The sequence below is a fragment of the Antedon mediterranea genome, chromosome 6 (genome assembly GCF_964355755.1).
Source record: "Antedon mediterranea chromosome 6, ecAntMedi1.1, whole genome shotgun sequence".
In the NCBI taxonomy this organism is placed as follows: domain Eukaryota; kingdom Metazoa; phylum Echinodermata; class Crinoidea; order Comatulida; family Antedonidae; genus Antedon; species Antedon mediterranea.
In genome coordinates this window covers 26,948,823-26,964,200 of record NC_092675.1, presented here as the reverse complement: position 1 = coordinate 26,964,200, position 15,378 = coordinate 26,948,823, and the positions used below count along the sequence as shown (strand labels likewise).

General features: G+C 33.0%; 3 protein-coding genes across 3 annotated transcripts in view; 2 read left to right on the top strand and 1 right to left on the bottom strand.

Annotated features, from left to right (window-relative positions):
* The first annotated feature begins 1,964 nt into the window (after positions 1–1,964).
* LOC140052405 (uncharacterized) lies at positions 1,965–3,625 on the top strand. The gene is made up of 3 exons (XM_072098016.1): positions 1,965–2,435; positions 2,830–2,962; positions 3,280–3,625. Exons 1-3 carry the CDS (start codon positions 2,140–2,142, stop codon positions 3,478–3,480), a joined length of 630 nt encoding a protein of 209 aa, XP_071954117.1. The 5' UTR covers positions 1,965–2,139; the 3' UTR covers positions 3,481–3,625.
* Positions 3,626–8,638: 5,013 nt separating this feature from the next.
* LOC140052546 (uncharacterized) lies at positions 8,639–9,999 on the top strand. The gene is made up of 3 exons (XM_072098155.1): positions 8,639–8,940; positions 9,470–9,674; positions 9,793–9,999. Exons 1-3 carry the CDS (start codon positions 8,639–8,641, stop codon positions 9,997–9,999), a joined length of 714 nt encoding a protein of 237 aa, XP_071954256.1.
* Positions 9,903–15,378, bottom strand: part of LOC140051669 (A disintegrin and metalloproteinase with thrombospondin motifs 3-like) — a 28,346-nt gene continuing 22,870 nt past the window's right edge. Inside the window, exons 15-23 of the mRNA XM_072096957.1 lie at positions 15,122–15,255; positions 14,342–14,462; positions 13,939–14,019; positions 13,422–13,588; positions 12,852–13,017; positions 12,344–12,479; positions 11,878–12,091; positions 11,176–11,314; positions 9,903–10,736 (exon numbers count right to left, since the gene is read on the bottom strand). Of these exons, the coding sequence (XP_071953058.1) occupies positions 10,546–10,736; positions 11,176–11,314; positions 11,878–12,091; positions 12,344–12,479; positions 12,852–13,017; positions 13,422–13,588; positions 13,939–14,019; positions 14,342–14,462; positions 15,122–15,255 (1,349 nt within the window). The 3' untranslated portion in view covers positions 9,903–10,545. The remainder of the gene's footprint in view (positions 10,737–11,175; positions 11,315–11,877; positions 12,092–12,343; positions 12,480–12,851; positions 13,018–13,421; positions 13,589–13,938; positions 14,020–14,341; positions 14,463–15,121; positions 15,256–15,378) is intronic.

Genomic DNA, 15,378 nt, shown 5'->3' with positions numbered 1-15,378 from the left:
GAATAATAATTACTATGTAATGATAAGGCAGAGAATTCGAGTGGCCTAGATTGATATTCTCAAAAAATTTCATCTGGTTTCAAATGGATATTTAACAAGGCCAACAGCCATAATTCGCGTGCTCTCAGAAAAAAATGAACTTTCAAAAAGTCAGTCTGTGCAATATCCAACCCATGAAAAAGGGGGGACTTATTGATCATGTTTACATCAGATCAGAGAGAGGTTTTGAACTCTTTACACATTGGCCTTACTACTCTGACCATGCTGCAAACTGTCTTGTTTTGCATGAATAAAATGTTATATAATATATAAACTTTGCTCTTGCTGTTTCTTGTTTTGCATGAATAAAATGTTATATAATATATAAACTTTGCTCTTGCTGTTTCTTGCTGTTGTTCTTGCTCTTTTAATAAACAAGCACAGTGAACTCTTTTCTGTTAGGAAGCTTAGATAGAATATTAAATGACACAACAGCCCGTATATAATAACTTAAAGTGACAGAACAACTTAGAAATGTAATGCCTTAGAAAAAGTATCAGAAATGTACATAAGTCTTATAAATGTACAGAAGTCTCAGAAATGTACAGAAGTCTCAGAAAAGTACTTTAAAACTTGTCTGTACATGAAAACAGTTCAAAAAGTACAGAAAAAGCGATAAAACGCAAAGTGATACCGGACCGACCGACCGACCGACCGACATAGTTAAAACTTGTCTGTACATCAAAACAGTTCAAAAAGTACAGAAAAAGCGATAAAACGCAAAGTGATACCGGACCGACCAACCGACCGACCGACCGACCGACAGACCGACCGACATAATTAAAACTTGTCTGTACATCAAAATAGTTCAAAAAGTACAGAAAAGCGATAAACCGCATAGTGATATCGGACCGACAGACAGACCGACAGACCGACCGACCGACATAGTGAACTATTGAGTCGCGTCCACGCGACTAAAAATAAATGTTAACCCTGACGAATGACAGAACATCATGTCAACGCCATTTGCGTGACCAAGGCTACTGAAAATAGCCGAAACGTAGCAAGTAAGTACTTGGCAACTGGTTTATCAAACAAGTTAACATTTATTTTTAAATACATTGATATTGTATTCAGCAGTTCCATGTTAAATGTTCGTTGTTATGATTTTGTAGTGATTCATAATTATGTGTAAATTCAAGAAAATTATGAAAAAAGGAGGGTAATAGAAAAGAAAAGTATTACCGAACATCTTTAATGTATTTGAACGAATAAAAGTGGTAGTTTACACCACAAAAGAGAAAAAAAGAATTAAAGAATCACTCACCTTGCTGTAAAAATGATGAACATTACTTTTGACAATAAAAGACAAGGCCATATAAATGGCATCAGTCGCGTTCTCAAATTTGAGTTAGTGTTTACCGACCGACCAACCGACCGACCGTCCGACCGACATAGTGAACTGTAGAGTCGCGTTGTACGCGATTAATAAAACTATAATAGCTTACACTGCAGCATTTTGATATGTTTGTCCAAGTCCTCTTTCAAATGTTTTTTTTTTATTATACAGAGTATATTTTATTTAGATCGTTAATGGTACAACAAATGTAACTTTTCTTTTCAATTTTAATCATAAACTAAGCCGGTAGTACTGAAAAAATCTTAATATTCTATCAGAGGATTTCCGTTGGAACAGACTCAAGCATCGAATATAGTGTATCTTTAACAAAGATAACGTTAACATTCTTTAAATTCCAAGACTAAAATTGACTTATTAAATTGAACTAAAAGTGGGCCTACTTAATACAGATTATTTATGATACTAACACCTTCACTCTTCCCTGCTAACACCAAAGATTCGTTAAGTGTCCTTGTAAGTCCAAATATAAGCCGTTTTGGAAGCGGTGTGCAAAATATGATTAAATAATGAAAAAAATGTTCTTGGTTTGGCGATTAGGCCTATTGTCAGTCTGAAGGTTGAATTTATAAACATCCACTAAAATAAATCATTGACGTTTAGATATTATTTGCGATTGAATCATCGTATGGAGTAAGGACCGTTTGAGATAAGTATTATCATTATAGGCGGAACGAAAATTTTATAACTGAAAATTATTAGAACAATTTGAGTTTTATAATTTCAGCCCGATTACAATCAACATGTTAAAGGTTGTTATTTTGATGTTAACATTTATACATGGAAGTTATGCAACTTGTTGTTGTTCGGAATCTGCTTCGGTGTTTCCACGAGTTGAATTAACGAACGAACAAAAACAGCAACTGATAAACTTGGCGAATTTTTTGGAAAGTTTACCATGTGATCAACGAATGAACCGTACCTACAATATGACACAACCACCTATACAACTTTCGGATTCACAAATGGTTGGTTTAGCTCAGCGTTATGGTGGAAGTTTCCAGGAAGCCTCCGATGTTGGACCATGTCAAGAACCAATGTGAGTTGCTATAATCAAACTTTACTTAGCTTTACTTTAGCGAATGTTTCCACTGTCTGGATAAATTCTTTAAAACTAGCCTAGCAAAAGGTTTGATGTAAATCAGTTGACAAACTGCAGAAGTCTACAATAGCAACTTTTAGTCTGTAAACTCCGAGTTATCTAGTGTAGACTAAAAACAGCAGATTATTTCTCTCATTGTGTCTCTTTAAATTGAATAAAAAGGTATTATAATTCATTCACTGAAATTGATGCACTGCCGAACTTTTCTTTCTAAACTTAAAGTTTGTTCAAAACATTTTTGCAGACTGAAATGCATTAGTGTGGTCTACATTGTTGTTTAAAACTAATTTATCAAACTGAATTTGCTTTTTCTGTTTTTATTATCTAATAGAATTGAACAACCTCGACCATCCAGAAAACGTCGAGCAACCGATGGAACTCCAGTGTGCCGCGCAACTGTGGAGGATAATAAAATGCTATTTGTTGCTTACAATAAAAATGGAGAACTTGTGTACATTCCACAGGTAAGTACATGGTACCGCATTCACTAAAACACAGTACTTCAACAAGCAGTAGGCTTAGGCTTGGTTCCCACTAGGACGAAACGCAAGAACTTAAGCGCGCCGCTAAGTAAATTTACCAATCACGACGCGATGGATCATACAAACATTCGTTTGTGATTGGTCAACCCACTTGCGTTGCGCATACGTCATCTCCTTGCGGGCAAGAGTTGGAACCAAACTTTATTACGTATAGGTCTAATATAAATTATTAACATAATTTAAACAAAAACATTCATTTCATTTATTAATGAAGTCAAACACTCTTTCTATTTCTACAGCCTACAACAGGCAATGGGTTTCAAATGGCACAGTTTTTCTACGAATCGGTTTGCTTGGATGCTGGGTGCGATGGTCCTGCGTGTAGCTGCTCCACTGACCTTATTCCATCTTCAACATGCATTGTACATGTAATTCAGGGGAACACAAATACATTTACACAGCAGACCATAATGACCCGTAGATGTAATGCATTTACATAATGATAATTATTCAATTCAACTTTTTTTCTATTCATAAAACTATAACATAGGAACATAGGAAGGAGATAGAAAAAGTAAAATAATTATCCAGTCTCTATAAAATATATGTTAATTGTGTGATAATAATAAATACAAATTGGTTATATAACAGTGAAGCCAATTATTTTATATTCTTTTGTAAAATTCAAGTTAAAATGTATTTTAAAATGTAACAACATTATTAAAGTATTTCATTAACATAATACATTGTATGTATTTTCTTTCTTTTTAGCTGTAAGTGATAGATTTGTGTCGGTCGGAATGTGAACGTTTTGCTGTTATTATTATGATTATAACAATACAGCTACAAAATTAAGCAAAACTAATTTTCGTGCAAATCAATATAGTATATTGATTACAATTAAAGTGAATAAACACAGCCACACCATGTCGTAACATTGTATAGGCCTGCTAACTTCTGTAAGTCATAAAGTCCTCGTAAATATAATGTGAAGGTATTCATACAGGATAGCGAATGCGTTATCATTTTTAAACGAATATTAAACCTGGTAGATAGTTACCATGGTGTGTTCGTTTATTTCGGAGAATTTAGGTGAATTAGAATCAGTAAGTAACCACAAAACAAATACCTAAATAAAATGAAATTTAGATTGTCATCGTTATTCATAAACCGGATTTAAGTCAGTGTATTGTGACCTACATTCCTTCTCACTCACTTACAATTACTGTTGGCGATTTGTATAATAGAAAATACGTGTTAATCTTTTAGTTAAATCATTGATGCCACGGAATGAATTACCATGCTTAAGTGTTTATATAAGTGGTATAATTCTACTCAATAGGATCGCCCTTAAACTGTCTTAAAGAATATTTACCGGTCATGATTTGCTAGGCGATTCTTGTCATCATTTGTGTGAACACTTCTGGACATACAGGATACTGTAGGGTTTTGCTTTGCCGCCCTGTTACCTACTAATAGTAGTTATACTCTACTGACAAACACGACTGTTCATTATCTAACCTACATATTTAATTTATTAATTTCTTACAATGATATACTTACTGAAGTATTTGGCGTTGGTTGTAATTTTCGCGCATGGAAGCTATGCTTGTTGTTGTACTGAGACCACTTCGGTTTTCCCGCGTGTTGAACTAACAACCTAGCAAATGAACACGCTAACAATATTTGCAGACTATCTAGATAGCTTGCCATGTGACGAGAGATTGGAATGTATGCTAAATCTGACGCAGCCTATTATACAGCTTACGGATTCCCAGATTGTTGCTTTAGCCCAACGCTTCAAAGGAAGTTTTCGAAACCCTGTAGATATTGCTGAATGTGTTGAACAAGTACAAGAGTAAGTTTCTGGAAGGCCTAGCATAAATCTCTTCCCGGCATGTAGAAGGCTCAAAATATGGTTCTTCTGCATCACTTATTTATTTCATGAAAGCCTTATATACACTTATAATTGTTGTCTTAAGAATTCATACCACTTCCACAAAGAGCCGATGAATTTATATATTAAACAAAAACTATAATCTAATCGTTATAGTTTTTATTATTGTGTATTCATTGATATGTGGATATGTGTTTGTAAAATAATTGTTTGTAAGCTGCCTTTTGTAGTAGTTTCCATTATTAAGTAAAAGTAGTTCATTTCATATAAACACAAAATATTATTTAAAAAGATTACTATTTTTTCTGGATTAAAGTAAAGATTGGTTTAATTATTTTCTTCATACACTGTCATTGCGTTGATGGTAGAGACCACTTGGTTGACTTTTATTTTTTTCAGCTGCAGGCCTACCTTTAAATCTCTATAAATTCTCAGCATTATCACATTATTTACGCCCTTTTATGCATATAATTTAAAGTTAACTTTAACACTTATTACTTTTAGAAAATACCAACCAATGCGCAGAAGACGTCGACAGACGGCTGGAACGTCTGTCTGTCGGGCTGTTGTGGAAAATAACCAACAATTGTTTATTGCTTATAACACAGATGGGGAGCTTGTTTACATTCCGCAGGTAATCATTTCTAGAATCAACACCAATTATTTTTATGAAGTGTATGATGTACGAATATTAGTCTTATAGTCCTTCAAAATAAGTTAGAGCAGATTCGGACAAAAAAATATCTGTATATTTCTTAGTTCATGTTTACTTTCAATAAGCAGTATAATAATCCAATGATTAAAATTTTTTTTTTAAATCGAAACTTTTTTTTTAATTTGTTGATAGCCCACATCTGCAAATGGTTTCCAAATGGCTCAATTCTTCTACGAATCAACTTGCTTAGACACTGAATGTGTCGGATCTACTTGCAGCTGCTCTACCGAACTAATCCCTTCCTCAACGTGCGTTGTGTACTTGATTAGAGACGGCACAGGTACATTTTCAGAACAAACCGTAATGACACGTTTATGTCAGGCGTTCAACTAATCCTTTCGTCAACATACATTGTGTGATGACGCCTTTATGGCAGGCGTTCAACTAATCCTTTCATCAACATACATTGTGTGATGACGCGTTTATGTCAGGCGTTCAACTAATCCTTTCGTCAACATACATAGTATGATGACGCGTTTATGGCAGGCGTTCAACTAATCCGTTCGTCAACTTAGATTGTGTGATGACGCGTTTATGGCAGGCGTTTAACCATGCCTTCGACACGTGCACAGGTACGTTTCAAAATAGACACGATGAACATTCATTCACAGTGTCCATCTTCCGAAACTACACTTTACACAATTTGTTCCCATTATTTCATTTTTGTCTGTTTAAAAGTATTATTTAATGAAACGTATTTTCAAAGTTAAGTATGTTTACCATTTTACGAAAGACTATGTCTGAAATAAAATTATAATTTGTAAATTATTTATTTTTTAGTTTTAATAAACTTTAGTGTGTACGTTGAATGGGAGAAGCAGTTTAGAACAATAATGTGTAATATTGTATGATAATATTACAAAACTGATTGAAAAATGTTATAAGATAGAAACAGCAGATGTGTTATTCTCGCAATAAGACCCAATATGTTTTAGGAATTAATTATTTACTTTAGTAAAGCCATTTTCAAGTAGTTTTACAGTAAACAAACAATTAATATTATCGTATAAAAGGGATTTATTTTGAAAAATTCAAAATAATAACATATGTTTTGTGAATTAGCTAGATAGTATTATATGTTTACTGGTTTTTATTCTCTATTTAAATCTTAAAACGTTTTAGGTATCGTAATTTACTAATATATAAGCTTAAGATAAATTCTAAATGATTATATAAATATAGTAAATTAACATGGAGAAATAATAACATATGTTTTGTGAATTAGCTAGATAGTATTATATGTTTACTGGTTTTTATTCTCTATTTAAATCTTAAAACGTTTTAGGTATCGTAATTTACTAATATATAAGCTTAAGATAAATTCTAAATGATTATATAAATATAGTAAATTAACATAGAGATTCAGCAATTACAGCTAATTTTGAACAATTTAACTTTTATTTTATCAATATTATATTTATATATAACAATTAAAGAATGTTTATTTTGTCATAAAATGGTTCCATCTATAGCTGCTTCTGTTAAACGTAATTATGGATGGTTATTTTTTTTGTAAACTCCTAACTTTGTGGTTGTAGAAATCGGGTACTTATGAATGGTCTTAAGAACTTGATCCAAGGTAATAATAGGTGCTATAGCTTGATGCATTTATGATCCAGTAACAGGACCTAATATTAAACTGTTTACTCAAAATTAGAGCACGCATTCAAATTATAATCTACATACATGGTCATTGATTGAACAAATCAACATGAGTGTGGATTGGCAGATTGTCCAGTATAGGCAAGTTCCGTGATCAGAATCACATGTGCTACACCTATCAAATTCTTAATTCTGGAAGGTTTGGTTATAATGAGGGCAAGAAGCCTATGCATGATATTATATAATGGTAATAGAATCAAGTCACTCTTTCTGACGGTATTAAATTGAATATAGGCCCTATTACTGATAATTGACTAAAATTCACACATATACATGTATGTATGATGCACCTTCGAAACATAATGGTCAACATTTTCCATCAGTTCTTGATAGGTACAAAAAGACCATACTATAGAGGCAGTCTAAAGGTAGTCGAAAGTCTTTAAAAAAAAGAAAAAAAAATAGATACTAGGACATATGTCTGGTTAAAGGTTGACGATGATCTCAAAAATTTAAAAAAATTTGTAGTAGGCCTATTATAATATCAACTGGAAGTAATGGAATACTACCAAATGTCATAAGAAGATGGTTAGGCCTATTTCAGAAAAGCGAACGACGACGAAATTGAGAATGATTAGAAATTACACGGATTGAAATGAAGGGTGGGGCAGTTACTTATTTTACTCAGATATTAGTAAAAAGGTTAATGAAAAAGTACAGTAATATTTATAATAATTGTATTTTATTTATTTAGGACGAAGGAAAATAATACATATCATAAAATAATTGTGAACGATTAATTATGACTTCTTGTTATTATACGTTATATTTGATATATTACTAAATTCAAATTACTGAATTTGAATTGTTTTAAAGATCCGGTTTGATATATTCAAAACGGAAATGGAATTAAATACCAACCGTCATTGGAGGTTAAAAGGTGTTATATCAATATTAATTGATCTTTTATTTTGCAATGTACTGTATTTTAATTAAAAAAAAAAAGTAATTTACTTAACTTTACTTGAATAAAAAGTATTATAGTATATTGCCTGATTCAAATACAAAACAAATTTACTTTGTTAATTTTTGGCTTGTTATTTTTGGGTGAAATTCCATTCTTCCACGTGTTATACCCTCTTCTTTATGATAACATTTTAAATGTAAGAAAACCGCAAGCATATCTAGGGAAGGAATATCCAAATCCTTCTATGAACGGATAGAAAACATTTCTTTCTCCTTTAAATTATATGTTCTTTTATTCTAGCTGTAATAACTTAATCGCGGGGTCTGTGTATTCCTAATCTTACAATAACCTTTCGTAATTACCGGAGGAAATGCATTTTAACCATCAAAACTAAACTTATAAACCAAGTTAATCTTAACTTATTCATTGAGTTCAGTGTGTTTTTATCACATTTGTTGTTTTCATTTTCACATCAAGATGGTCGTATCTTCAAGAATCGTTGTAATTATAATGATAATGTTTAATATCATTCTTGTCAATTGTCAAAGAACCTGTGATAGTCAACGGAATGTCGAATTAACGCCCGCACAAAGACAGAAACTGTTGAACATCGCTGAAGTGTTAGAACTATTACCTTGTGAACAACGAGAAAAATGTGTATTTGAAATGCAGGAACCACCTATACACCTGACAGATACGCAGCTCAATGCACTGGCTGATCGATTCAATGGAAGCTTTGAAAATCCTTATGATGTTGGAACGTGCCAAGAATCAACAATGTACGTTAGTATAAAAAATAACTATTTTTACTTATTTTATTGTTTTGCTTTAAATTTTGATTTGGAGAACATATTCTGAGATTTCAAATAATAGGTTTTAGAAATCATTCAGAGCCTATTACATCGCCTTAATTATATGATCCCACTACTAGAGCCCAATTTGGATACAGTCGGAACATAATTAGAAAGTCCAAAAATGGGGTTTTTTTTCTGTTTCCGTCTTTGTAGAATCTTGAATATAACTTCGAGATAAAACAAAGACTTATGTATAAACTTAACCTCTCTAAATAATATGCCACCTCTGCAAAAGCTAAAGAAAATAAAATTTACACTATTTGAAAACTGCTTCTATCCAGTATTTAGGCCTAACCATTGACTGACTTATACAGCTTTAGACAACAAAACAGCGTTAATTGCTGACGACCAATTTAACTACAGATTTCTATAATTGACGTGGTGACTGCTTCCTATACCTAAATTATTATTCCTCCTATAAGGTTTACATCAAAAGTATGTTTTTATTATACAGGCAGTCAAGTTCCGTTTCAGTTGCATATGAAGAAACTGTATCTTTTCCATCTCTTAGTTTTGGCGGCAAACCTTTACGACGAAAACGTCGTGAAATAACGCCGACAGCTCAACCTGGCACGAGCGTGTGTAGAGTAAATCGGGACGATAACAAGATGTTATTTCTTTCCTATAACAAACGAGGTGATCTCGTTTACATAGCACAGGTTAGTTTTTTTTTCTCAAAAAACATCATCTGTGCCTCACAAGCAAGAGGTTTTGCAAATGAAGGATGTTGTGTTGTAGGCCTATTTAACGTATCTATTTTTATTTCTCGTTTTATAGCCATCTATTCGTAATGGATTTGTAAAGAAGCAATTATTTTACGAGTCGACATGTTCAAGTAATGTTTGTGAAAGTGGATTAGCGTGTGGCTGCTCTACTAAACTGGTACCTGCCGCAAAAGCAGTAGTATACGTAATCAAACGTGGCGAACAATCATCTTTTGTAGAAAGCCCAGTGATGACGCGTACTTGCGTCGCAGTGGTATGATGACGCGTTTTCAATGCGTTACGCAATCATTTTTGTCACAAAAAAAGAGTATTTTATTTAGATTAACAATTTATTGTTGAATAATATATACATAGTTGTTTACACAAAATTTTTATTTCATAACAAATTATTATAAAAACAGGCAATGTTTGTAATATTACCATATGTAGGCCTATAATAATTTAATTTAAGGCCTTTCATTTCGAATTCCACAAATCTTCAAAACTAATTTTCAAATAAATTTCTTTAATCTTAGAAAGGCACATAATATAATTTTATTTTATTACAACTTATAAACAAGTCTGGAATCAAATAATGGTAATAACATCCATGCTAAATACAAAAAAAAAAAATAAATAATTTAAAAATAACATGATGTTGACAATTATATAATAATATTATTATTAATCATTAGCTCAAGCTTTTAATATTAATGACTTGTAGTAAGAGATATTGTACATCTTTAAGTACTTTTCTTAATTTTATTTTACTATGTTAAGACATACAGATGTGTAATGTTTCGTTTTTGTAGTCATTTTGTTACCTTTATCCCCGACCTGCAAGTTCATTTTGAACCAGACGTCGTTGTGCATCACAAGTTGTACAACATATCTGTTCATATCCGGGTAATGTGCAGAACGTCTGGTACATCGAAGGCTCACAAGGACCGCGAGACAACGGTTTACAACCTTGCTTGCGAATAGCTTCTTTCCTACGCATTTCGTCCTCTTCCTCTTCTAAAAACAGAAATGGAATACTGTTTATCAGTTTCATCATTTTGTAATTTAAAGGTAAATCTACACATTACAGATCATATGCCTACTCATGCAAATTCTGGTTGAAGGGCTTTTGGAAAAACCGCCAATCTATAACCTTATTCCGCATGGGTATTTGATTAGATCACTTTATTTCAGGAAAAATATTCCATATATACTATACAACAACAAATAATACAAAACCGGAAAATCAAACTAAAATAGGATTTTGTTGATTATCTGAAAAAATAGTTCGTGGTACACCACCTAACCAGATCGTTTTTCATCGTTTTATATATCGGTAACACTACGGTAAAATAGACACGCTCCGACACGCATGCTCATACACATGAACATGTGCAGAATGACTTTTTACTCGAGAGAAGCCGGAAACTTTATAAATATAAAATACTCTACTAACTTGACATGCAGTCGCCTGGTGAACATTCTTGGTATTGTAGTGGTCTGTTTTCTCGACAAATATACGAATTTGGATATTTTGCTGGAAGTTTGCAGTAGACATCCCGGGTTCTTGATCCTCGGCCACACGTAACAGAACACTAAAATTGAAGTCATATTATACGGTATTAATCTATAAAGTATTTAATTTAATTCACAAAATGAAATAACTGTTACACCAATAAACCTCATTATTTACAAAATCTGTAAAATCAAACGCTCACATAACTCCTGTTCTGATGGATTTGCATTGGTTGCCTGTTCAACAACGTATTAAGTACAAACTTGCGTTGTTTTTATTTAAGATCCTAAATTACAGTGCTCCTGCTTATTTATCTGACCTTGTGGATCGTTACGAATCATCCCGCAGAGGCCTACGATCATTGTCACAAAACCTTCTTCAAGAGCGTAGAGCGAAAAATCAATGGGGTCAGAGATCTTTTTACGTTGCGGCCGCAAGTGTATGGAACAGCTTACCAGCAACAGTTAAATGCTCAACTAGTCTAAACAGTTTCAAGACCAACCTAAAGACGTCGCTATTCGCTGATGTTCTCGCACGTTGTTAATGCACAAAGCGCCATGAGCGCCACATGGGTGGAGGATACCGGCGCTATATAAGTTTTCATTTATTATTATTATTTATTTATTATTAAAATGAACTTACATCAGACCATTCTGTTGTTTCCCATTTTGCAGCACATCTAGAAAGGCCTGTGCAAGACTGTTTCTTGGCGGGTCTTCTACCTCGACACAGAGACTTTTTAGTTTTAGTTGTTCGACCCATGAACGACTTCATACACGTAACTTTCCGCAGCTGTATTCCATGCGAACCACATGTTTTTGAACATTCTCCCCATGTACCAATCGTCCAATCAAACCTATCAATACAGATATAATCGGCAAACTTAGACGCTACATGGCTAGTTCAGATAAGGTATAATTCAACGAATTTGTTTGCAAACAGATGTGCAACCTTTCATACACATTTCGAAGCTCATCAGACAGATTTTTCATTCATGTTTATAATAAGAAACAGTCGTAAAGATAACTAGCAATATCTATAGTAGCAACTATGAGTAGTATTAGGCCTAGATTAACAGTTCACGTCCAAGTTTTCCCTCTCTACTTACTCTGGCAGAGGACACCTTCTCGAGTTACACGATGCTCTGTAGTCGTTTTGATTAAAGTTCTTTTGATTGCAGTGTGATTTTTCTACTTTCTTTCTATCGGAATCTCGGATACATTGATACCGATAGTATGTAAACCCTAAAAACACAAAATGATAATGAAATCAAAAATGTTGATACGAAGTTTTTTGTACATAAGGTATATTCTTTGAAATCAAGTATGTAAGTTACTGCACGCACGAAGTCAGCATTATGAACCGAAGATTGTGTAAGAAAAGATTGTGTTAGGCTTCTGACTATTATTTGGCTAGGCCAATTTTCTATAGTACGTCCTACTTCTCTGCTGGTATTTAAGAGGAGAAGATGCTTAGGCCTTGATATAGAGATAAAGTATATACAATAAATAGTGTCGATGTTACAGTAGCTTACATTCATCTATTATACTGTTTTAATATTCTGATTAATGTTGTTGTAAATTCTTCAGAAGTGTTCATGAGTAATAACAACCTACCTCCACCACATGATTTGCTACACTTGGACCATCCCATACCAGTCCATGTGTATGTTTCAGGTGCCTCTGTCGTAGCAATAACAGAGTTCACTAGATAATCTTTATGAACAGAATAACTGTAAGTTACGTCAGCTCCGGGATTTTTCCTTACGTCGATTGGAGTAAGCTAAAAATTAATTTAAAAAAAATTACTATACGATAAAATATGGGTAAAAGGGAAACTGGGTTTACAGTTAAAACCGTCAGGATACATTCAAGCACAACAAACTAAAGAAATATGAAACAAACGTATTGAATTTAAAAGAAAAACATTTCAATCGATAACCATCATCTTTTATCAAATCCTCCGAGCCGACAGAAACAGGTTAATGCATCATTTTCAGTTACAATCAGAAGATTGGAATGAGTTGATCAAATCTCCATTAAACAACTATTATATTGTTGAAAGTAAAAGTTCACCCTCCTGCTCTCTAGTTGCGCAACTTTATTCGACATTATTCCTATATGTTATTCTTTTAATTAGTTTTTCTCATTTCATTATTTGAATATAATAATTGCACTTAAACGTACTGATACTTCTATATCTGTATTCATTGGACCATTTGCAGTGATTTGCTGCTGTTGAGCTTCGTTTGTTGTAATAACAAATCGTGTGTGTGCTTCTACAACCTGTGATGTATCTTCACCAATACCTTTTGTCTGCAGTATTATCTTCCCAGTTCTCGCTTCACTTATAACTAAATAAATACAATATTTATTATATTTTATAATCATTTTTAAGCTAGTTTCTAGGTTTTTTGGCACACATGGTATGTCATATATTGAATTCAAACGACCTCTGTTAGCACTCATAAACACATTTATAATTTTTTAATTTATATACATTTTTATTTTAATCTTAGCATATTTAAATATTAGGTAAAAAATAAGTAAATAATCGATTTTCCTGAAAATCAAAAATGTGCAAAGCATGGTGTACTAGGGGCAAAGTTCTATTTGTAATATAATATATAGAGTTGCATTCTTATATACTTTTATTATCACAGCGAAGTAGTGTTTTTATTATGTAAGCCATAACCAAACTTACCAATATCGTAAAGTTCATCGAATGGCCTGGTGATGATAATGTTATGAGCTTCGGCTGGAACTCGTGCTATTAGTTTTCTTTCTGAAAAATAACATTAAGAAAGAACGTCTCTTTAATACAAGTAGCAATCATTTTGTATATTCTCCTAATCAATAACCGAACTAACTATATACTTGAACAATAAAGATATGTTTACAATAAGTGATATTTAGACGCGGTACAATCATGGTTGACTTTATTTGAAAGGAAAACCAATATGATCGCAGATAAATTAAGAATAAGTGAATCCATAGGATATGGCCCAACTGGGTAGACTTTCTTAAACTCAGATACGATATGCGGTATAGAAGACAGAAAGAGAATCTTGATACAGTGCAATCTGAAATTGATTCCAATTGCCTACCCGTATCTAATGTTTCAATGTAAGTTTCTTCTGGATACTGACATTGGGAGTTGTCACCTCCACATACACCACAATCGTCCGCCATCATGTTTGAGTCAAACTCTTTATCACACCCAATGGTCTAGATTAAAAACAATTCGAATTATTAGATCCAGGTGAACAATTAAATAAGATAAGTAATAAAGTGTAACGATACAGCTAATTAAACAGAGTTTAAGGTAGGATTTTTGTTAGGACGCTTTACTAATAAAGTTGTTTCACTAATTACTAAAGCATTAAGAATAGTGTGCACTGAAAGACCTTTTTAGCAAACTTTTCCAAAGTTTGCAGACGTTTATACTGTGCACAAAGTGTGCTTATGTAGACCAGTTTTCAGATGATTCGACTGTGCACCTTCTTAGCAAGCTAATGTGCTGAGGTCTCAACGAATCAAAATAACAAAATGTGTGATTGTGTGATCATGTAACTGGACAAAGTGACAGCCTCCGGTAACCTCAGTGTTTTAGAAAAACATTACAAACTTCTTCAAACAGTGGTAAACTCGGAGTTTGCAAACGTGACAAAGGTGCTGTGAAGTTTTCTCGTGCGTTTAAGCGAATCGAAAGCGTCAGCTTATACACATGCGTATTCATGTTTCCATCTTTCAAATCTCTCTCCACGCATGCGTATAAGCTGACGTTTTTGATTCGCCTATTTGACAATCGTACTCTTATAACAAACTTTACTATCTATGAAAATAATGTCTCAGGAGAGTTTTTTTTAAATATATGAAATTCATACCCGACAATACCCCTGTACACAAATTCCATACGGGTTTTCGTAAGAACATGATACGCCATCACTAATGAAGAAATCAAAAGTTTTTACTTCGTTCGTATCACGGTTTTCGCATGTTACCATACATAGACGATCTTCTGTGATTTTAAAGAAAAAAAATTACAGATCAATAAATATACAGTACTGTAACTTTGAAGTATTCGATTTATTTTATCAGGGAATAGTAAAACACAGTATGACGTTACATAGGGCCTATAATT